General features: G+C 31.8%; 2 protein-coding genes and 2 long non-coding RNA genes across 5 annotated transcripts in view; 1 reads left to right on the plus strand and 3 right to left on the minus strand.

The window, feature by feature from the left end:
• The window catches only part of LOC139528844 (notchless protein homolog 1-like), a 48,510-nt gene extending 23,927 nt beyond the window's left edge, over nt 1-24,583 (plus strand). The window contains exons 9-13 of the mRNA XM_071325062.1: nt 14,681-14,727; nt 16,675-16,877; nt 17,273-17,432; nt 18,217-18,287; nt 24,511-24,583. Of these exons, the coding sequence (XP_071181163.1) occupies nt 14,681-14,727; nt 16,675-16,877; nt 17,273-17,432; nt 18,217-18,287; nt 24,511-24,523 (494 nt within the window). The 3' untranslated portion in view covers nt 24,524-24,583. The remainder of the gene's footprint in view (nt 1-14,680; nt 14,728-16,674; nt 16,878-17,272; nt 17,433-18,216; nt 18,288-24,510) is intronic.
• Nucleotides 4,338-11,967, minus strand: LOC139528845 (uncharacterized). Of its 2 annotated transcripts, none has more exons than XM_071325064.1 (3): nt 11,909-11,967; nt 6,396-6,434; nt 4,338-5,796 (listed from the first exon to the last, which is right to left on the minus strand). In XM_071325064.1, the coding sequence occupies exon 3, from the start codon at nt 5,786-5,788 to the stop codon at nt 4,487-4,489; it is 1,302 nt and encodes a 433-aa protein (XP_071181165.1). In that variant the 5' UTR covers nt 5,789-5,796; nt 6,396-6,434; nt 11,909-11,967; the 3' UTR covers nt 4,338-4,486. The 2 variants fall into 2 exon arrangements, with proteins under 2 accessions (XP_071181165.1, XP_071181164.1); XM_071325063.1 differs by lacking the exon at nt 11,909-11,967 and adding an exon at nt 11,324-11,712.
• LOC139528855 (uncharacterized) lies at nt 12,827-14,338 on the minus strand. Its single transcript, XR_011665698.1, has 2 exons — nt 13,955-14,338; nt 12,827-13,271 (listed from the first exon to the last, which is right to left on the minus strand). It is a non-coding gene; the product is annotated as an uncharacterized lncRNA (long non-coding RNA).
• On the minus strand, nt 18,783-21,456 carry LOC139528854 (uncharacterized). Its single transcript, XR_011665697.1, has 2 exons — nt 21,197-21,456; nt 18,783-19,583 (listed from the first exon to the last, which is right to left on the minus strand). It is a non-coding gene; the product is annotated as an uncharacterized lncRNA (long non-coding RNA).

Genomic DNA, 24,583 nt, shown 5'->3' on the forward strand with positions numbered 1-24,583 from the left:
AATTGCAGCTTCAGGGAAGATTTTAAAAGCATAAATAAAAAAGGGGGGTCACCGATGTTTTAAATCCGTTAAAACGGAAATAATCTTATCGTCGAATTTTGGCGGGAACTATAAACTTTTCTGTTAACGTTATAGAACGACGTTGCTGGCATAACAGCATTTCTTGCAACGCTTGTGCTGAATTAAAATATAATAACTATATCATGATTGAACATTTATTTTAGGTATTTTGATTATTCATTAATATTTTTATCAATCTATCGAATCGTTAAATATAGATACAGTAAAATTTGATTGTAAAGTAATTGTCAAAGTTGAAGTCATCTTTAGTATTTCATAATTGCATTTGTTGTATGGGAAAAAACGAATGTTTGTCTCTGATGATGCCGTATTATGCAAATAAGTTTCGGCTTCCAGGTAAAGAATCTTTTATCTCAGAAGACCGAAGGTATCCGTGCTAAAAAGTAATACGTTCCTTTTAGACTGCAGACAGAATAATTTCACGAGCTTGTCCATTCGCACCGTGTAGATAAAACCTGAAATGCCGTGTTTAAAATGCCATAAACTCAAAACGTTAATAAAACTATTTTCGTAAGGAATTAAAAAATGGTTAACATTTCCGTAATTACACAACGCTTCATAAGTCAGTTATTCGAACTGTGGAAACCAATTTTTTGTCTGAGTTCTATCATCCCGCACCCATTTTTCATACATCGTTTCGTGTTCATTGTACATAATATGTTCAGTGTTCATCGCCTGGGTATGAAAGCTTTATGTTTTACTTATATATGATATTTCCGTTCGTTTTTTCGCACAACCTTGGTACGTTATGAGAAATACAATTGCATCTGATAGTTCAGTGCTAATACAGATTGACAATAAAAGACACATCGTTATATTGATATCAGGAACATATAATGTTCCCAGTTGATATGTAATAAATAAATCTTTTAACTTAAAATAAACGGAACTAGTTTTTTTCTTGTTCTGTTACATGTACATCTTTCCGTGTTTCTGGGGAAAAGTTGATATATTTTATCTAACTCTAGTTTTTTTATCAGTTGACAAGTGAAGTGTTGATGACATTTGTAGACATTTTAATGAGTTCGAGTTCCAGTTAGATTTTGAGTTGAAGTTCGAATATCATTTTGAGTTCGCATATTAACGCGAGTAAGAGTTCTAGATAAAGCTCGAGTTCCGCTTAGAACTTCCAAGTTATAGTATTACTGTGAGATAGTATGAGAAATTTTGGTAAGAGTTAAAATTTTGAGATCCAATATTATTGATGGTGAGATGTTAATAAATTAGTATTGTATTATCGTATATCCGATGAAATTAGAGAAAGATTGCAGATTCTATTTTCTGTTGGTGCACCTCTTTTTCTTTGAAGGTATATTCTTTTATCACATTTATGTTTCAATATGGCATATATACTTTTGTTTCCCAATATGGATGATAGGTAATTTGAAAATAACTGATTAATTGTGTGTGCCATTTTCAGCACTCTGATATATCATGTTGGCCATTATTTTTAAAGAACCAAGGTATCAAGAGAAAATCAGCTGCCTTTGTATTTAAAAAAATTGTAAGGGTTCCGCGGAACCCAGTGTCTCGCCTTCTTATGCTGTTAATCCCTCAACAAAAATGAGGGGAAAAAAACAGTAAGAATATTCCGTTCGATACTATCTTTTCATTGTAAAAAGCTTCTGTCCAAGATTGGTAAAAATTAAGGACAGTTTATGAATCTAATAAATGTTTTTTTAAAAACTTTAACTGTAGACTGTATGTAATATTAACTGGAAGAAAAACTAAGGTCATTTTATAAGTAAAATACGGATAAACAGGTACAAATTTTAACAAAATTTCATCCTAGATACTAGCTTTTAATCATAAACAAGCTTCAGTCCAAGTTTGGTACAAATCCAGAATAGAATATTATTAAAATTAAAAAAAAAACTTTAACCACAAAGTCAATGTATTGTATCCCGGTAGAAAACCTAAGTCTATTTATAAGTAAAATACGGAAAAAATGGATATTCTTTTTTCAAAATTTACTTCTGGATACTATCTTATGATTATAAACAAGCTTCTGTCCAAGTTTGGTAGAAATCCAGAATAGTTTCAAAAACTTTAACCACAGAGTGAATATTTGTGGACGCCGACGTCGACAGAATGTAGGATCGCTATGTCTCCCTTTTTCGACTAAAGTCGAAGGCTCGACAAAAGTTGTTGTCCTTTTCAGTCATGATCGGATTCCGACAATCTCTATATGTCACTGTTTTTTGAAAGGCAAGTGATCACATTGAGAGATCTGAACCAAACCTACATCTGAACTACTAGTTTCTGCTTTGTTTTTTCACCGTCTTTTTCTTATTTTTGCATATATTTCAGTGGCAAATATTACACGAAATTCAGCACAAACACATTTTTCTATATGAGTTGAATACTCTTTTACAAGACGGACCCTGGTGTGATGGTTACAGTTTAGCACTCTGAAAGATATGTTACTCTACATACATACATGTATTTGTGTGTTAAATAATTCTCTTGTCGGTGACTTGTAAAGCCAAATATATAGTGTGAAACATTTGTTGTTGTGGTCATCAATAGGACCAAAATAACTAGACATAGTGTTTGATATTCCCATATTGCTATGACGTCTAGCGGTCGTATGTTTTAATCTGCTGGTCGTACAGTTTGCTGCATGTAGCTACAGTTTAAAGAAATACAACAACATATATTTTTTTTGGTGCTTAAATTATGTAAGCCTTTACAAAGCATTAAAGAAAGATCGAGTATGATTTATATATAATACGGTGCTAAATTTTCATTGATTTCGACAGCAAGCAACTGATGTAAAATTTTGTATGCTTCTTACAGTGATTTTTAAATGGGGCGTTATTCTTAAAGAACGTTTGATATTTCAACAAATATATGATTACTCTATACAAATAACTCTTGTTCATGTATTTGTGCTCCACCTCCCCAAAAGATAAAGAAAAAAATAGAGGGAAAGAGAGACGTAAGATACCAAAGGAATGTTTTAGGAAAGATGGAAGACACTTGGATAATTTCTGTCGTCACATGTGAAATAAATAATATTTCAAATACTTTACACATTAACGGCCAGTGGCAAGTTAAATACATATTCAGAACTAGAACATATTGACTTATGAATTTTGACCCTGCTTTGTATAACCCAACAGGCTGAGCCGGATAAATACAAATGTGAAATTAAGTTTTGATGAATTGTTTATACATGTAGTATAGAAGACTATATAATAATGACGTTTCGTGTGACATGAGAAAACTTACAGTCGACAGAAACTCCTTGTTCTTGTTTACGTCCCTATGCTGGACAGAAAACTACAAGTTCTGGAAGCTGTACGCTAACGTGCTGTTTCTCTTGGTAATAATATATTATTTTTTTCCGGAAAATATACGCTGAATCCCACATACCGCATCGCGACGATACGCTGCCAACAGCTGGGTTACACTAATGACAGGACGGTTGCCCATTTGTGACAGGATATTCACCGGAACTTTCTTGTTATTTGATAGATTATTTTAATATTTGAATACCTTAGAGATACAAGACTATTTTTTATGAAAATCTAATAAAAAATATTTTTTAAGCAAAAAAAAATTGACCGGACGGATTTCACTCTATGTACGCTTTACATATATTGAACTGATCGACAAAAAGTGTTAATATCTCTTTTGATTTACAATATTTTTTCATACCACTAAGACATCTGCGAGATTAATAGTTATCTTATATGAAAATTTAAAACTTTATAGTAAAACAAATTGTTTTTCAGCAAAAAAAAAAATTGACCAGACGGATTTCATATTCGCCATTTAACGTGTTGATTATATTGAACTGATCGACAAAAAGTTTTAATATCTCTTTTGTTTTACAATATTTTTTCATACAACTAAGAAATCTGCGAGATCAATAAATATTTTATTTGAAATTATATAAACTTTTCAGTAAACTTAAAGGTTTTTTGTTCTTTTTTATACAAAAATGAGTTGAGCGGACGGTAATTCATATCAAGACCACTATCGGCTACTTTTGTTGCCATACATTGTGATTGTGTCCATTTCAAGTAGCATTTTCATTGTTGCACTTAAATCAAAACGTGGTTTGCTTTCTTCTGCTTTAGTGAAACATCCCTTCGAGCGGGCCGCCATTTTAGAAATTAGCAACCACTGCGACGGAATCGAAAACGGCGACGTCATAATACGGCCACGACACTATAGCGGCGCCGAGAGCGATGCGTATAAACAATAGTGTGATTTCCCTTTAACACAGTCAAGAAAAAATAAAATAATTTATTTAAAATCATAATTTATTATAAAAATTGTAAAAACTGCCTCACATAAAAAAATATATTTCCTTGTAAGAGAGATAACTCTGGTTTGTCCTTATAGTTAATATTGTGGATTTCCTTTGAAAAGTTCACTTTAGTCAGCTTGAATACTAAGTATTGAAACATTTGATTTGTATAGACTTGTCCCAATGTGGAGCTTCACTGCCTGAGCTCTCACATCCCAGAAATCCAGTCATCCAGGCTTGTTTTATTGGAATCAAATTCTCTGATGTGTAAAATTTGAATAAAGTTTTGAAAACATTTCCATTTGGCAAAAGTAAGTGAAATCGATCCTCAGTTTGAGGCGTGGCTTTGAAATATTCTAAATATAATCGTGTATTGTTTACATTAGGTTCGTTGTAGCACTCTCCAGTGGACGTGTATCTGGTATTGTAAGTGACGTCACCAAACATCCTATGTGATGACTGTGGTTTAAAGTTGTAGTAAATCACAAATTCTGATGTAACATCAGCGGCCGTGAATAACTTAGAACACTCTGTGGAGTTTGATACAAACCAGCCATTTGTTTCGTTATAACATTCCGTTCGAAGTTTCTGTGATTTAAGTGTTCCCAAATTTTGTGTCGACGATGTTACAATTTTCATTTTCATGTTTCCGTTCTTAGTGAATTTTATTTTTTGCACAGGCTGTGGACTTTTTTCTAAGTCCGTAAGATCCATGAGTTTTATCCATTCATCCTGCTTATAAGTTTGATCTATCCCGTTTCTCAGTTCGTTACTGTTGAGGAATACTCCTACGTGTGGGAAATACTTGGTGGTATCACGCTTCGTTAAAATAAATTCTTTAGGTTTTTGAAATGAAATTTTGTCACCATCCTTTAATATATGAGAAAAAATGAAAACTAGAGACGAGCCTAACACGGATAAAACTAATCCAAAGAGAAGTATTCCAGAACAACATTTAAACGATTGTTTGTTTCTATATTGTCCTCGTCTTCTACGTAGACAGTATCGTATCAAACCTATTAATAACCTTGCAAAACACCCAATGATCACGACCGATGCTTTCGAAATTTGATATACACTGACACCTTCCTCACGGCAAGCGGCTATAATGACGCTGATTGATATTTGGGGTATTTCCTCCACCCAAACAACGAAAGTTGACAGATAGTCTACATCTAGCCAGTCTTTCTCATCCGGTCGAAATATATGTCTTCCAAAATTAACTATCTCCACTAGAAATGTTAAAACTCCAACACAAGAAAATCCAAGTAAAACATAAAGGAGTTTTGTATCAATTGGTCCGAATACCAAGCCTTTCTCTTGAAGACGCATTTCGTTGAAAAATAACCAGTCACTTAAAACATCCGCAAGGTCTACTGTAAATATTACTAGAAATAAAAATACTTGGAAGCAAAGGTTTCTTTTTAGATTGTACCAACAACCCATTGTGTTATCTGAAATATAAGGATATGTGAAATTATTAAAATATATATATTATATATATACCAATTAATACAATACTAAATTGATATTAAGGTTTCCATGCATGGCCTTTATGTTCATAGGTGGGTTTGTTTTTTTCATATAAATAAGAATGTTTGTTTTCCTGTTTTAATTGTTTTACCCTGGACATTTTAGGGCACATAATAGCTGTTCAGTATGAGCCAAGCCTCAATGTAATAGGCTGTACGTTGACCTATAATGGTGATCTTTTTACTCATTTTGATTTGGATGGAGAGTTGTCTCATAGGCACTCATACCACATCTTATTTCCATTACCTGTTGATTTGGCTTATCTATCTAAAACATACACTGACATGTAGTATGTATATCAATGTATATAGGACATGTAGGAGGAAAATTAACATTTATGTCAATGTAGAACATTAAATAAACTATTCAGATATATTTTAATATTTTTGCTTTAAATGTTTAGAATATTTTTTGGGAAAAAAAAGAGAACCAATGTATCACTTAATCTTTTCTGTTGTTAACTTTTTGAAATGTGATTATGTATACAAACCAACAAATTATGATAGTAAAATGTACCTACCTGTTGTTTGTATCCTCTAGTACTTGTCTGGCTTGTTTCCTGTGAACAAATAAAACAATACTGATGTTATAGAGAGAGATAGGATATGATGCTTACCATTCAAACAATAGCTCATTATTGTTTCTTCCTTATAGAAATTAAAAGTTGAATTAAGAAGACCAATGAGACAGCCATAAACCAGAGACTAAACATAGCAACTATAGGTCACCGCCTTCTATAAATAAGCAAAACCCATTCATGCTTCATTAAAATTATTTATATTATCTGTAGTCATTTAACTTTTAGATGTATATAAGGCCAATTAAAATTAATTGATAGATTTTCATCCCCTCTGAAATCGTCCCGCCCCGATTTTTTTTATTTTTAGAAATTTACGATTTACGGATTTTGTTCATTTCCGTTTCCGGTAACCGTCAAAAAATTTTGTTTCTTTCAAAACTTCCTGTTTCAAATTTCATTTTTAGCTCACCTGGCCCGAAGGGCCAAGTGAGCTTTTCCCATCACTTTGCGTCCGGCGTCCGTCGTCCGTCGTCTGTCGTCCGTCGTCCGGCGTCGTTAACTTTTACAAAAATCTTCTCCTCTGAAACTACTGCGCCAAATTGAACCAAACTTGGCCATAATCATCATTGGGGTATCTAGTTTAAAAAATGTGTGGCGTGACCCGGTCAACCAACCAAGATGGCCGCCACGGCTAAAAATAGAACATAGGGGTAAAATGCAGTTTTTGGCTTATAACTCAAAAACCAAAGCATTTAGAGGAAATCTGACATGGGGTAAATATGTTTATCAGGTCAAGATCTATCTGCCCTGAAATTTTCAGATGAATCGGTCAACCCGTTGTTGGGTTGCTGCCCCTGAATTGGTCATTTTGAGGAAATTTTGCTGTTTTTGGTTATTATCTTGAATATTATTATAGATAGAGATAAATTGTAAACAGCAATAATGTTCGACAAAGTTAGATTTACAAATAAGTCAACATGACCGAAATGGTCAGTTGACCCCTTTAGGAGTTATTGCCCTTTATAGTCAATTTTTAACCATTTTTCATAAATATAAGTAATCTTTTACAAAAATCTTCTCCTCTGAAACTACTGGGCCAAATTAATCCAAACTTGGCCACAATCATCTTTGAGGTATCTAGTTTTAAAAATGTGTGGCGTGACCCGGTCAACCAACCAAGATGGCCGCCAAGGCTAAAAATAGAACATAGGGGTAAAATGCAGTTTTTGGCTTATAACTCAAAAACCAAAACATTTAGAGGAAATCTGACATGAGTAAAAATGTTTATCAGGTCAAGATCTATCTGCCCTGAAATTTTCAGATGAATCGGTCAACCTGTTGTTGGGTTGCTGCCCCTGAATTGGTAATTTTGAGGAAATTTTGCTGTTTTTGGTTATTATCTTGAATATTATTATAGATAGAGATAAACTGTAAACAGCAATAATGTTCATCAAAGTAAGATTTACAAATAAGTCAACATGACCGAAATGGTCAGTTGACCCCTTTAGGAGTTATTGCCCTTTATAGTCAATTTTTAACCATTTTTCGTAAATCTTAGTTATCTTTTACAAAAATCTTCTCCTCTGAAACTACTGGGCCAAATTAATTCAAACTTGGCCACAATCATCTTTCAGGTACCTTGTTTGAAAAATGTGTCCGATGACCTGGCCATCCAACCAAGATGGCCACCACGGCTAAAAATAGAACAGGGGTAACATGTAGTTTTTTGCTTATAACTCTGAAACCCAAATCATTTAGAGGAAATCTGACAAGGAGTTAAATTGTTAATCAAGTCAATACATATCTGCCCTGAAATATTCAAATGAATTGGACAACCGGTTGTTGGGTTGCTGCCCTCCAATTGGTAATTTTTAAAGAAATTTTGCTGTTTTTGGTTATTATCTTGAATACTATTATAGATAGCGATAAACTGTAAACAGCGATAATGTTCATCAAAGTAAGATCTACAAAAAAGTCCACATGACCTAAATGGTCAATTGACCCCTTAAGGAGTTATTGCCCTTTATAGTCAATTTTTAACAATTTTCATTAATTTGGTAAATTTATGTAAATTTTTACCAAATATTTTTCTCTGTTACTAATGGGCAAAGTTCATTATAGATATAATTGTAAGAAGCAAGAATGTTCAGTAAAGTAAGAACTTCAAACACATCACCATCACCAAAATACAATTTTGTCATGAATCCATTTGTGTCCTTTGTTTAATATGCACATAGACCAAGGTGAGCGACACAGGCTCTTTAGAGCCTCTAGTTCGTATTTCTTCGAATTTAAAATGATTCTGCAGCTCTTCATAACAAAATCATTTACCGAGAATAGAGAATGATTACGAGAAGGGCATGAAATAATCAGGTTACAAGTAAAACGCTGTGTCAAAGAGCGCAAATCGCGGTATGACACAAATTTCTGTGATTAAAAAAACTGGTGATTTTTTTATTGATAAAATCACTTTGTGGCAGGAATCTTGGACTGTGAATTATATCCAAAGAACAAGAATGGTGAAATACATTGGTACAAAAAACATAACTGGATTAAATAAATTAGAACAAGCACGAACTTGTTTGATTTATTACAGAATATTGATATTTGTTAAGTTCATGTTTCACATATATATTAAATTGTATTTGTATCTTTAAGAAGATTCATAAAAGCACGTACCAATCCTATTTTTTTCAAAACTGTTTGAGTTTTCATTTTATTCTGTACTGGTAATTCTTTTGTTGCATACCAATGCATATTTGTTTCCTTTTATGGAGACAAAAAAAAAGCATTGTTTAGAAAGACAAAAAATTTGGTGAAGGTAGTCCAACTGAAGAGAGCATTTCTCTATGTTTTTGCTGTTTACTAAAAATAGGTTTCTAAAGCAGCAGTTACATGTAGAACAGTGGTTGCAAATCAGAGATTTTTATTTAAGATTTGAAAAATTATGTACGATTTCATATACATGTATATTCATGATATAAGTTATTATTAAACTTGCATATATATGAAGAACACATCACAAGAGGGTTTCATAAGAAATAAAAATTTAAATATAAAATCCTCCCACCCGCCCCATTTTCTTCAAAAATTTGGATGAAAATCTACTTATTAATTTTAGTTGGCTTAAGTAAAATTGAATAAAATCTTTTTTAAAATTGAAATATTTATATTTCCTGATCCTTGAGACCTACCTCTTATTACCAGTATTAGAATAAAGTATAAAATCCTACAAGCTGTATAAAAGTCACCACACCCTAATGGTAATTATATATAGAGCATCAGGAATAGCCTAGGTGAGAAACCTCTATAACAGTTATCAATAGGACATAAATAGATTATCTCCTAAACAAATTTCTTGATTCCTGTCAGGAATAATTTTAGATATAAAAAAAATACATTGTATCAGGTAGAAATCATATAAAAGTAAATGAAGAAGTGAAATATAATTGCATTGTTTTTATATTTCAATTAGGGAAAATACTACTGCCTAATTTGTACAAAGTGTTACCTTGAAAAGTATCTTGTTTTAATTGTTTTTAGCTCACCTGGCCCGAAGGGCCAAGTGAGCTTTTCCCATCACTTTGCGTCCGTCGTCCGTCGTCGTCGTCCGTCGTCGTTAATTTTTACAAAAATCTTCTCCTCTGAAACTACTGGGCAAAATTAAATCAAACTTGGCCACAATCATCATTGGGGTATCTAGTTTAAAAATGTGTGGCGTGACCCGGCCAACCAACCAAGATGGCCGCCATGGCTAAAAATAGAACATAGGGGTAAAATGCAGTTTTTGGCTTATAACTCAAAAACCAAAGCATTTACAGCAAATCTGACATGGGGTAAAATTGTTTATCAGGTCAAGATCTATCTGCCCTGAAATTTTCAGATGAATCAGACAACCCGTTGTTGGGTTGCTGCCCCTGAATTGATAATTTTAAGGAAATTTTGCTGTTTTTGGTTATTATCTTGAATATTATTATAGATAGAGATAAACTGTAAAAGGCAATAATGTTCAGCAAAGTAAGATTTACAAATAAGTCAACGTGACCGAAATGGTCAGTTGACCCCTTTAAGAGTTATTGCCCTTTTTAGTCCATTTTTAACCATTTTTTGTAAATCTTAGTTATCTTTTACAAAAATCTTCTCCTCTGAAACTACTGGGACAAATTAATCCAAACTTGGCCATAATCATCATTGGGGTATCTAGTTTTAAAAATGTGTCCGGTGACCCGGCCAACCAACCAAGATGGCCGCCGTGGCTAAAAATAGAACATAGGGGTCAAATGCAGTTTTTGGCTTATAACTCAAAAACCAAAGCATTTAGAGCAAATCTGACATGGAGTGAAATTGTTCATCAGGTGAAGATCTATCTGCCCTGAAATTTTCAGATGAATCGGATAATTGGTTGTTAGGTTGCTGCCCCTGAATTGGTAATTTTTAGGAAATTTTGCTGTTTTTTTTGTTATCTTGAATATTATTATAGATAGAGATAAACTGTAAACAGCAATAATGTACAGCAAAGTAAAAACTAAAAATAAGTCACTATGACCAAAATAGTCAATTGACCCCTTAAGGAGTTATTGCCCTTCATAGTCAATTTTTAACAATTTTCTTAAAATTTGAAGATTTTCAATAACATTTTCCACAGAAAGTACTGTTATAGATAGAGATAATTGTAAGCAGCAATAAGGATGATTAGTAAAGTAAGATCTACAAACACATCACCATCACCAAAACACAATTTTGTCATGAATCCATCTGTGTCCATTGTTTTATATTCACATAGACCAAGGTGAGCGACACAGGCTCTTTAGAGCCTCTAGTTACATTGAACAGCTGTTTAAATCTTCTTAACCTTAATATTTAACAAGGTGTCCATACTTTTTTTTTTCAAACTTTCATATATAATATTATTTGACCATATTTCTTACCTTATTTTGATGAAGCCATTATTAAAAATAATCAGGTGTATATATGATCTAGATAATCATTCTTATGACGACTAATGATGACAAATTAGGAAGAGGAGGCCATTTGAAGGTCAATCATCATCAAACCCCAGTCATGCATGTTCTTTTATAACTATTTCTTTGAAAAACATTTTAATTACATGTATTTTTACAAACAAATTATTAAACCTTGTATCTTTGGGCAGTAAAAATGATGTAGTGTAATATCTAGCCCCTGCTGGGGGCCTCAGGTAAATATCTTATAATGGATGATTGACATGTCCATTTCTGATGTACATTACAAGGTTTTTGTAGTCATAAAATCATGCTGACAAATTTCCTGTAATTCATAACCCTCCCCCTTTTTTATTATATAAGTATTCATCAGTACATGTAATTACAAGTTAGAATTGAATTTATATATGTAATTTGTTGGAAAAAAATTAAGAAACAAAATTATATATCAACAATCATAATTACCGTATTATTTTTATATATCAAACTGTAAAAATGTTATTCCATTATGCATATTATGATATTAAAAAGGAGGCAACAGATAACATTTACCTGTATTGTTTATCAATGGTAATTTCCAGCATCCCATTACATCTGACAAACGTGACTGTATAAACTGAGGTGGCAGAAACCAGTTATTTTACAATAAATCTTTAGAATTTCATGGATTTATGATTTTATTTTCTTGAAAATTCATTCAAGCTTATATACAAATAAAATGTATGGTTTCAAGGAACTAAGATGTGTGCGTGCTTATGTTAATATATAGAAAACCTATAAATTTGGGTGTCTGTCCAGCATGGAAATTTAAAAATTTATAAATGCATTGCAAATAAGGCAAAAAATGTGATGCTCTGATACCAATCTAATCCTTACCTGCAAAATCCTGCTAAAAGCCCACAAGAATTTTAGCCAAAATTCAAGAGAGAAAGGATATTCAGTGAATTAGAGCCTTGTCCGAACCTATCCTTACCATCAAAATCTCAAGATATTTTTGTTTACATAAAACTGAATTTTTCCCCCACTGTGATTGGATGCCGTCAAGTGAGGAGACCACAATTTTGACATCTGATTGGACCTATATGTGAAGGAAATCCCCAACCTGTGTATGCAACTACTTACTTGTGTAGTACAATAGCCTAGAATTTACATTCATTTATTTTTTCAGTCCACATGATGCAATTATATACCTCAATACTTAACTATAACAAAATTTCTGCGTGGGACACATGTTCTGGTACACCAAAACTGGTACCTGCCACCTTTAACCACTCATTGAAAACAATATAATTCCATTTTTTTAGTCTGATTGAGTTCTATAGTCCTTTACCATTAAAAATACATGCATTTTATATGGTTACAGCACAAAAGAAAACATTAATAGGCTTTGTAAGACCAAATTTATTAAAGCATTATTTGCGTCTTTTGCCGTCTCACTGCTTTGAATGCAAAAAAATTAGAAAAAAATGATTGTGTTCATATTTAATAAATTTTATTGTGTGAGTTGTCTGGTACAGTGTATGAATTATCCAACAGTTTTTAAAACTACTTAAGTTTATTGTTTCATGCATGATATAAAACCACTTACAACTGATCTCAAGAAGTATTTTCCCATTGTTTGAGGTATTAAATAGTCTCAATTCTTGTCACTATCATTGTTCTGTTGACTGCAGTGCTGAAAAAGGCTTAGTTATGAATAAACTAATATTTTTGGTTCATATGTTTCACTTTGTAGATCCATGATGCACTAAGCTAAGTGTACATTTATTCGCAATCAGTCTCATATCTCATCTCAGAATGAGCTAGCTGTGTAGGCCGCATGTTGAAATTTTAGAATTGCCACACTGTTGCTGATGAGAGAGACCAGTTTTCTTATTTCTATAGCCTGTCCTACAGTATCAACTATGTAGTAGACCTATAAAAAAAGAAGAATTCATATATTCATAGTTAAAAAGTAAATAAATAAGAAAATGTCCATATCATATGAAATAAATCATTATAACAGATAATATACAGTATAATCAGCTTTTTCTTGTACTATGCTGAGGCTTATTTTACTTTTTTCTCTCTTTGTAATTGCTATTTCTATATAATTTATGATATAAAATCATTGTTTGGTGAACATAATCATTTTAAAACTAATCAATTGAATGTCATTGTTTGTATTGGGATACAGAGTTATCTGTCTTGATATTTGATAATTCTTAAAATCCATGTAAAAACTATTTGCTTGCAAACAGACCTATACATTGACTGTGAATAAAAGAAATATATTACCACACACCTGTAGAACTCTTAAAAAGGCACATTTTGTGATATGTTAAAATCATGTTTAGGCTTAAGGTGGCAGAAACCAGTTATTTTACAATAAATCTTTAGAATTTCATGGATTTATGATTTTATTTTCTTGAAAATTCATTCAAGCTTATATACAAATAAAATGTATGGTTTCAAGGAACTAAGATGTGTGCGTGCTTATGTTAATATATAGAAAACCTATAAATTTGGGTGTCTGTCCAGCATGGAAATTTAAAAATTTATAAATGCATTGCAAATAAGGCAAAAAATGTGATGCTCTGATACCAATCTAATCCTTACCTGCAAAATCCTGCTAAAAGCCCACAAGAATTTTAGCCAAAATTCAAGAGAGAAAGGATATTCAGTGAATTAGAGCCTTGTCCGAACCTATCCTTACCATCAAAATCTCAAGATATTTTTGTTTACATAAAACTGAATTTTTCCCCCACTGTGATTGGATGCCGTCAAGTGAGGAGACCACAATTTTGACATCTGATTGGACCTATATGTGAAGGAAATCCCCAACCTGTGTATGCAACTACTTACTTGTGTAGTACAATAGCCTAGAATTTACATTCATTTATTTTTTCAGTCCACATGATGCAATTATATACCTCAATACTTAACTATAACAAAATTTCTGCGTGGGACACATGTTCTGGTACACCAAAACTGGTACCTGCCACCTGAGTTCAGGAAATAAACAATTCAAGCATTTATCATACATAACATGTATAAGTAGGGGTTTATTACTTTCGAGCATTAAAGTACAATTTTATTTCAATTTTAAAGTTTTCTTCACATTCTAGTTTACTGAAGTACAAAATATTTGATTTAATTGCAAATCTGTAACACTTATTTATAACCTAATAGTGTTATAATTGTCAAATTTTAGAGTTGGTTTTGCATATATAGAAATGAGGGACAGGATAACCCTTTACAGACAATCTAGTAATGGATCAATGACAACATGCAATGATCTAATAAAAAAAGACTAGTTTGAATGTGGTTTTTTTATAATTTCAGGTGAAGAATTACAGAAAAAAGCTCTGGAAAGATATAACACAGTTAAGGTAATACACACTCAAGATAAAACATGATTTATACAATCAAAATACATCACAGTTAAAGAAATTCACCAAAAAAATATATATCACAAATAAGTTGATTAATATATTGTAGACCATACTAAAGATATGACACATGGTATTTCATACTCAAGGTAAGAAAGAGGTTAAGACACACTAAAGATATGACACATGGTATTTCATACTCAAGATAAGAAAGAGGTTAAGACACACTAAAGATATGACACATGGTATTTCATACTCAAGATAAGAAAGAGGTTAAGACACACTAAATATATTACTCAAGACGTTTTCAACAAACATTTAAAAATGTGCATCAAAGGGAGATAATCCAAATAAATATAATTTTAAAACCTGTAGCTTTTTAGTCTCTTTCCATCTTAAGGGCATACGATACAGTTACAGGGGAAGTAATGACGTTCCTAAAGTAAAATGTTATTTTCACGACGTCAAACTGTGACATAGGTCGGGAAAAGATGCATTTTTCGACTGATTTTTATCATTCAAACTGATTTAATTTGAAACCTGTGCATGGACACCTATTTTTTAAATTGACATTTTGTTTCATTTGAAGGGAGATTATGTGGACCAAATTTTATAAAACTGTAAATAATGGAATATTTTTAATTTTAACAAATATACAGCAAAAAATGACCATTTGATGAATATGAGTTATTTCTGAATTAAAAATGCATACATTTTTTGAATACTTATAAAATACAGAAATTACAAATTATTTAACAACTTTTAAAACAAAAAAGTTATGTCTTTCTTTCGAAAGGAAAAAAATGGCAACAAATCTGAAATTTGAGCAAATATACAAAATTTCGACCTCATTTAACTCAAAAAGTAGCACATGAAGGTATATTTTTTTATTACATATTTGATTTAATCAGGCAAAAAATAGCCTATATGGAAATTTTCATCAAACTGTAAATACAGAATCAAAACTGTATCGTATGCCCTTAAGCCTGAATTTTGAGTGAACACTGTGTATGAAGATAATCAACTATCACCATATGAAACTATCTTTTGTACTTACATGTGTATATATATATGTTGTGTCTGATAGCAGCAAAGGCTTAGTTTAGTTTAAACACATTTTTATGCCCCACCTACGATAGTAGAGGGGCATTATGTTTTCTGGTCTGTGGCTCCGTTCATCCGTCTGTGCTTCCGTTCGTCCGTCTGTCCGTCCGTCCCGCTTCAGGTTAAAGTTTTTGGTCAAGGTAGTTTTTGATGAAGCTGAAGTCCAATCAACTTGAAACTTAGTACACTTGTTGCTTATTATATGATCTTTCTAATTTTAATGCCAAATTAGACTTTTGACCCCAATTTCACGATCCACTGAACATAGAAAATGAAAGTGGGAGTTTCAGGTTAAAGTTTTTGGTCAAGGTAGTTTTTGATGAAATTGAAGTCCAATCAACTTGAAACTTAGTACACATGTTCCCTATAGTATAATCTTTCTTATTTTAATGCCAAATTAGATATTTACCCAATTTCACGGTCCATGGAACATGGAAAATAATAGTGCGAGTGGGGCATCCATGTACTTTGGACACATTCTTGTTTATAGTGGATTGGGAAACAAGTTTTGCAACTTATTTTAATCCCTTTCCACTTTGCAGATGCGATTGCTGCCTTGTAGAAGCATTAGCCTGCTCTTTTTTAAAATCTACAAGGGTGTCTTTAATGTGCAAGAGATATGGCTCTCTCTTAACACGGGTCAGCCATTTATCGTCCCCTTCCAACCGACTATCATTATTTCCTCAATAAAGCAGCAAGGCTTATAAGGACTAAGTTTAGCTACTAGTAAAACTGATACTATCCATTATTACAAATAGTTCTTACAATAGGACCAAACTGTCTTAGTTGATTTTTAGTTATCTTACTTCTAATTCAATTCAAATAATTCATTTTTTTATTCAGGGATCACAACCAGAAAGACTGGTTTCAGGTTCAGATGATTTTACTCTGTATTTATGGAACCCAGAAGAAGAAAAGAAACCAGTCTGTCGTATGACAGGTCACCAACAGTTAATTAATGATGTGAAATTTTCCCCAGATACCAGATTAATAGCTAGTGCTTCCTTTGACAAATCGGTGAAATTATGGGATGGCAAAACTGGACTGTAAGTGGATTAAAAACAAAATAGATTTCACTTAGAATATTGAATGTTAAATCTCAAAATGTTCGTCAACTATCTAATGTTTGTAAATGAAAGTTCTCTGTAGACATTTCGTTCAAGCTGGTAAAGGTTTCCTTGATATATGTTAATATCTGTCAGGTTTTACTGATGGTGAAGAAAGTATAATTTATGATTGCTGATATCTTTGTCATTTGAACTCTGGTTGACAGTTGTCTAATTGGCAATCATACCAAATCTCCATATTCTAAAGATATGCCATCAACTCCCAATTTTCCTAATAGCTCATAAGAGATTGTCCAAAATTGTTGTAGACAGTCAACCTTTATGTAGAAGTCGCAGTAGATCATTTAATACATTATACACATGTTATATTTTAGGTTTATTACAACACTGAGAGGTCATGTGAACCGAGTTTACCAGGTAGCTTGGTCAGCTGACAGTCGACTGATTTGTAGCGGTAGTTCTGATTCCACATTAAAAGTTTTTGATGTAACGAAGAAGAAAATATTATTAGATTTACCAGGTCATGCTGATGAGGTAAGTGTTTAACTAATCAAAATACTGTGGATTCATTTATTTTCGTGGGTACCAATTTTTGTGGATAAGGAAAAACTTATATGTTTGTGGAAATTTCATTTCGTGGTTTTGTCAAATTCTGCATACAAGCCTGTGGAAAATTTGTTATTTATGTTGAACATTTAATTTCGTGGTTCACCTGTATCCATGAAATCTACGAAAATTGGTATTCAACAAATAATAACGAAAAGGGTTTCCAATGAAACTACTATCCATTTTAGTCCAAATGATGTGGATGTTATCAAATAAGTCATAATTCTACTTCAACATTACAAAGTCCATGTCAGCTATTAAAGACACAAGATGACAAAATGATAAATAGTAATTCAAACAAGAAAACTAACAGCCTGATTAATGACAAAAGCTGGTATGACAAACAGCAACCTATTTGTATGAAATTTGCAATTTTAAGTCTTTAAACAGGAGTTAACTTTTTACAAAAGCAAGTACTAAATTTCTTGTTTTCATTTAAAAAAGAAGATGTGGTATGATTGCCAATGCTGTAAACAAGTGATACTTGTTACTTCTGAATTGAATTTGACAGAGAGGAAAAATGACACCAATCTTTTTTTTTTTAAATATTGAAAAAATATTGTTTTCAATAATTAACAAAACAGCAAGAAAAAATGTCAGGTCCATTTGATAACTATGTTAATTTGAAAGAGGTCTATGTGTACTCCACAGAGTAAGAACTAACTCCATATCAATGTTTTGATAATTCTACTCTATTTATCTATTTTGAAAGGTCTATGCAGTTGACTGGAGTCCAGATGGACAAAGAGTGGCAAGTGGGGGTAAAGATAAAGTTCTTAAAATGTAAGTTTATTACAGCCGATTCTATTGAGTATGTAGGCAAAGGTAACATCTTTGGTTAGCTTGCTTGCTAGCTGAACCCTGAAGTCATTATTAGGTAAGGTATACTACCCTCCTTTTGAAAGTAGTCTAGTCCTACAGACAGATAAAATGGTTATCTGTTGGACTAATCTACTCTTAAAGAAGGGTAGTTTACCTGACCTAATAATGACTTCAGGGTTCAGCTCGCAAGCAAGCTAACCAAAGATATTACCTTTGCCTACACACTCAATGGAATTGGCTGTAAAGTGTTATTTTTATCAAGGTTTCCAACATAGTCCACTCAAGATATATCTGATTCAGAGTAATATAAAACTTGTCTATTGTTGAAGATCACAATAAGTAAAACAATAAAACCAGTGTCCAATGATTTGACAAACTACAGTCTTCCAAACATTGATGGAAAGAACAATTATGATTCTTTTCTGTCTTTATGAAAGAGATTATCAGACAAGCTCAAAAGGGGAATTGGCAGAGTCCTTTAATGCAATGAACAATAAAATTATATATTTTCTTTTATTTTTGAAATATGCATAAAGCAATATTTGTCCTTTTTAATTACTGAGGAAAGGCACAGCATCTGTACTTATACTGTATGGTTGTTGATGTTGGACGAACAAGTTGAAAGCCGTTGATGAAGTATCCGATATGGCAGCTAGGTCTGTGTCTATCAAGATATACCATGTTTCCTTTACCATCAGCGTTTGCAGGGGTTGTAGTTTCGTAGCATGTCATTTGAGATCTTTGGTAATAATGAGGACTGCAGCATGAGAAAGTATATCTGTAGAGGTCACCATGGTCATTCCGGTTCAGATGGAAATGTTTTAGGAATCCGTTATATGGACAGGACACATGGTGGCGATCTAAGTAAATATTAAGCCCTTTGCCGTCATTATTATATGGTGTGTTAAAAGTAGAGGTTCGACATCTGTATGATTTTGGAAGATTGCAACAGTTCAGGTCATATCTAACACGATTGTGGCCACTGTTTCTTACTAATTGAAATGATCTCATAGCAGATAAACCACAGTTTGGACTTTGCCTATCAAGATAAACAGTATGACCCTTTCCGTCATAAGTGAACCATGTGTCCACGTTGTGGCAGTGTCCATAGTAACTTCGTCGAACGCGACTTGCATCAATATTCAATTCTTTACCATGGATATCAGATTCTTCTTTCAACATGTTTTTGGCCAGGACACTAGTGATGGCTACGGCTGAAAATATCAGCATGATTCTTACACTAGACATCATAGTTATCTGGAAAAAAGTAAATGTTAAATAAAGTAATTCAACTGGAGGAAATTTAAAAATTAATGCCAAAAATTGAATGGGATTTTTATTTATTGTCTACAAAAGTATTTGGGCTTTATGTTTTGTGGTCTGTGCATCGTTGCATTTGTCTGGTTTGCCAATGTTTAGGTGTAAGGTCTCATAGTTATCATATACATGTATTTTTTAAACATTTGATAGCTCAATTTAAATTGATAAAACATTGTATATACAGTTATTTAGCCGAAAGATAAAAATTACAGATTTATTTGACCTTAGTGAAATTTCAACCCATTGATATATATATTTGACATTTAGAAAAGGGGGCCCAATCCAGCAACAAGTCTGTGTATACCTTTATATAGGAAGAGACCCTGTGGATTTTGCCATATTATGAAATATGCTGTCTTTCAATGAATTATAATCATTATGAAATTTTTAAAAATATTAACTTAGTACTACATAGGTTCTTCGTTGTATTCTTCAAATTGTAAAAAAAATAACAATAGTTTTTAGGCTCTGGTTTTTAGGCTAATTTCACACTTAAATAAAGGAGAATGTTTTCTTATTTGAACAATTTCTTATTACTATTCGATTAAGCAGGTACACTAGGTGTTATACTACCAAATCATAGTATGTCACATCCAGTTGCATATATGAAAATAGGTTGAAAAAAATGTATATTGAATTTGACAGTTGTAGGTAATTAATCCTACATTATGTTGCACTAAAACATTTCTGGGTCAAAAACATCTATATTGGGTATTTCAAAGCACCATTATTTTTTTATTTGGGGTTTCTATAGAATATTTTGGAAACTTAAGGTGGTACCCAACACCTTCACTAAAACTAATTTGGCTCGTTTAATTTTCAAGAACTTTTAACAAAGTATTTACTTTGACCATTTAACAAAAATATAAAAATTTCCAAAAATTTAAACCAACCATTTTATTAGAAAAATTACACTGGTTATATAGCAGTTTTGCAAACACTAATTTTGATTATTGAGAAGTTTAATATTCCCTTAACAACACAACATAATAAAAAGGTTTAGCTGATATTACACAGTTATCTCCCTGTAGTGTTGGGTACCACCATAAAATTACATGGTTACTAAAGATTGTACACAGGTTAAACAAAGGAAGAAAATTTGATTGGTTAACTTCCAGTGATGGTTATTTTCTTATATATATGCAATGAGATGTTATGTGAAATTTTCTATAGTTCTGGACAGGATAAAACTACTTATGCCAAGTATTTCTTTTAGTTGAAACAAAGATAAATTCTGTACAATTTTTTGAAAAATGCAAATTTAAAAAAGACTAATAGAGGAAAATCAACTATTACACCTCTCAATGACCGAAATTAGTGTTTGTCAAACTGCTATATATCCAAAGAAATTTTTCAGATTATTTTGTGTTTCAAGTTTTTTGAAATTTTTACTTTTTTGTCAAACATGTGTGTCAAATGGTCTAAGTAATATTTTGTCAAAATTTTACGAAAATTAAACAAGCCAAATTAATTTAAATTCAGGAGTTTGGTACCACCTTAACTGAAACAAACATATATATAATTATTATAATTATTTCTATTTGTCTTACCTTATTATGTCTTTAAACATAAACAATTGTTCAGTACCAAAAACAACCTTGTTGTATAATGAAAATAGCATCATTAAAATGTAATGTAAACTTGATGCAGATGTTCACATTTCCGGGTTGCTGAAAAGAAGAAAAAAAACAACAACACAAAAACATGTTATTGATAATAATATCATATTTTTAATTTCTGGAAGTTTTGATATTGATTTTGTTAAATGTTGATGATAAAAATAATTGTACTATTACTTATTAAGCATTAAGAAAAAATCTGACAGGGTTTAATTGTTTATCAGGTCAAGATCTATCTGCCCTGATGTTTTCACATGGATCAGACAACCCGTTGTTAGGTTACTGTCCTGAATTGGTAATTTTAAGGAAATTTTGCCGTTTTTTGTTATTTTCTTGAATATTATTATAGATAGAGATAAACTGTAAACAGCAATAACGTTCAGCAAAATAAGATCTACAGATAAGTTTTACATGACCAAAATAGTCAATTGACCCCTTAAGGAGTTATTGCCCTTTATAGTTAATTTTTAACATTTTTCATAATTTTAGTAAATTTTTAGAAAATATTTTCCACTGTAATTACTGGGCCAAGTTCATTATAGATAGAGATAATTGTAGCAACAAGAATGTTCAGTAAAGTAAGATCTACAAACACATCACTATCACCAAAACACAATTATGTCATGAATTTATCCTTGTCCATTATTTAATATGCACAAGACCAAGGTGAGCGACACAGGCTCTTTAGAGCCTCTAGTTATTGGGTTCCTGTTACAGTTTTATATATAACTTGTGTAATAATGTGAAACAAAGTAGTGTTGAGGGATCAGAATTATTATCATAATAAGTTTTAGTAAGATACTTTGAACCTGATAAAAAGTAATGTTAAAAACCTAACAAATTTAAAGTAAAGAATGTAAATTTAACAGTAAAACTCTAGATATTTCAATGAAAATAAATGAACCATTTGATACTTGTCCAGTAAAACAATCTGTATATCAGAATTCTTAAATTTGTTTTGAATTATTTCCCTTTATTGTTTATTTCAAATTAGTTTTATGACTTTAGTTTAAGTAATAGATGAAAGCCTGGAGAATTAATCCTACCACTTAACTATAAAGATCTGTATTTAATGGTGTCTTGATTAGTTTTGTTCGTTGTATTGTATCTCTTTGATCTGTAGGATATATTTACTTTTTGTAACTAAATTTAGTTGATGAAAGTAGATAAAGACATATGACTTTTACGATTTTCTTTACAAATATTTATACTTAAGACGTAAATTGATGTTAAATTATGAGAAGTGATGACTGTTTTGATCATTTTTATGCCTTTTTGGTCTCTTTATTTGAGAGTTCTCTTTTGGTCATCAGACAAAGTGACAACTTTGTTCCGTAAATCTGTTTATGTGACGATAATTGTCCAGGCACGGTACATTGATCAGAGATAAACAAGTGTTTCATGTAGAAATACAAAGGTTCCATTAAAATTGTTGATGGCTGTATACTGCCTTATGATGTACAAGATGTATATCTTCTCTGTCTAACCATGCATGGCTGGTTACATTGATCAAACCAAATGATCAAATATTCAATTCATAATTTTTCGGGAACAAGATTAATTTTCCTAATATAAATTTTGGTTACGTCAGTTCAGAGGAATTGCAAATAAGGTCAGAAATTTGAATCATCATGATAACATTAAAGAAAATAGTCCCTGTTTGATAAAGATATTTGGTTTGACAGTAAAAAATGGGGAGGGGAATTATACGAAATTAAGAATAGAAATGGTGAATGTGTCATAGGGACAACAACCCAACAAAAGAGCAAAAAACAGAACTGAGGGACACCAAGTGGTCTTCAACAATTAGGGAGAAAATCCTGATTTCTGAATTTGTTTTATTTCTTCATATACCAGAAAAAAAAGTCAACTGCAACCAAAATATTTTCATCACACTTTCCCAAAGAACTTTTTAACAAAATGATTTATATTTGTCAGCAGCTAAATGCCAGTGATGAGTTTTACATGTATATTTTCACTTGTAACAATTTGTGTATTTATTTTTATCCCAATATGAAACCTTCTTGTCATAAATTATTACAATTTGTTTCCCCATGGTAGATCTCATTGTAATGGAATTTTATAATCCCTTTCCCCATGGCAGATCTTTCTGTTATGGAGTCTTATAATCCATGACAATTTGTGTCCAGATATTAGACCTCTTTGTAATGAATTCCTATAATCCATGACAATTTCTGTCTCCATGTCATAACTATTTGTAACAAAGTTCTGTGACCCATGACAATTTCTGTCTCAATTCTAGATCTCTGTAATGAATTCTTATAATCCAAGACGATTTGTGTCCCCATGAAAAACCTCTATAATGAATTCCTATACTAGTAATCTAAAACAATTTAATGAAGTTCTTTTCTCCATGACAATGTCAGTCCCCATGTCAAACCTATTTTCAACAGTCTTATAAGCCATGAAGTCTGTCAAGAAACAAGACCACTATTTAAGGAAGTCCTAGAATCCATGACAATGTGTGTCCCCCTTGTTAGACCTCTATGTAATAAAGTGGTCATTATTCATTTTTAATAGTTTGTTTATATTATATATAAGAGATACAGATGTCTTCTGTAATGTTTATAATGTCATCTTAATGTTTTGATTAAGGTTTTAACATTTCTAGTGAAGATTCTTTTACATATATATGCTTATGAACATAGGTTCAGAAATATCTTTTTCCAAGTTGGACATTAATTGAGATTTTGATTTGGTCCTTAGATACTAACTTGAAGACTTTCATTTGTATAAGGTCCAGAAACAGCCTACTTGGTATATGTTAGTTTTGATTACTGTAAATTCAGAAATTATTGCGAGGTTTTTATTATTGCAAATAATGCGACTGAGTTGTAAACGCAATAATTAAAACTCGCATTTTGTAATATTATAACTAAATTAAGCATGACTTTTCTTAAAATCGTAAAAATTACAATCGCATTCAAGTGTAAAATGACAAAATCGCAATAATAAATGCACGCAATAATTTCTGAATTTACAGTATAAAGGTATGAAGGTATTGTTAGTTTGATACAAAAGACAAGAAATAGTGTAGCTTATGAATCTGACCAAATTATCAATAGCTGAATGAAAAGTGCCACAGTGGTCATTGTCTAATCTAGCTGAAGCCATTCAAACCTGAAGAGTTTCTGGCTCTAGAGAAGATATGAATTTGATTACCATATGATTTGTTCAGCCCATTTACTGTATCTTTATCTTAAATATTCTTTATTTTTTTCCAGATGGAGAAGGTAAAGACAAAGAAAAACAGAGACTCATGGTGCAATCTTTACAAATAAAATATTTTATTAAAAA

The sequence above is a fragment of the Mytilus edulis genome, chromosome 6, assembly GCF_963676685.1.
Source record: "Mytilus edulis chromosome 6, xbMytEdul2.2, whole genome shotgun sequence".
Lineage (NCBI taxonomy): Eukaryota > Metazoa > Mollusca > Bivalvia > Mytilida > Mytilidae > Mytilus > Mytilus edulis.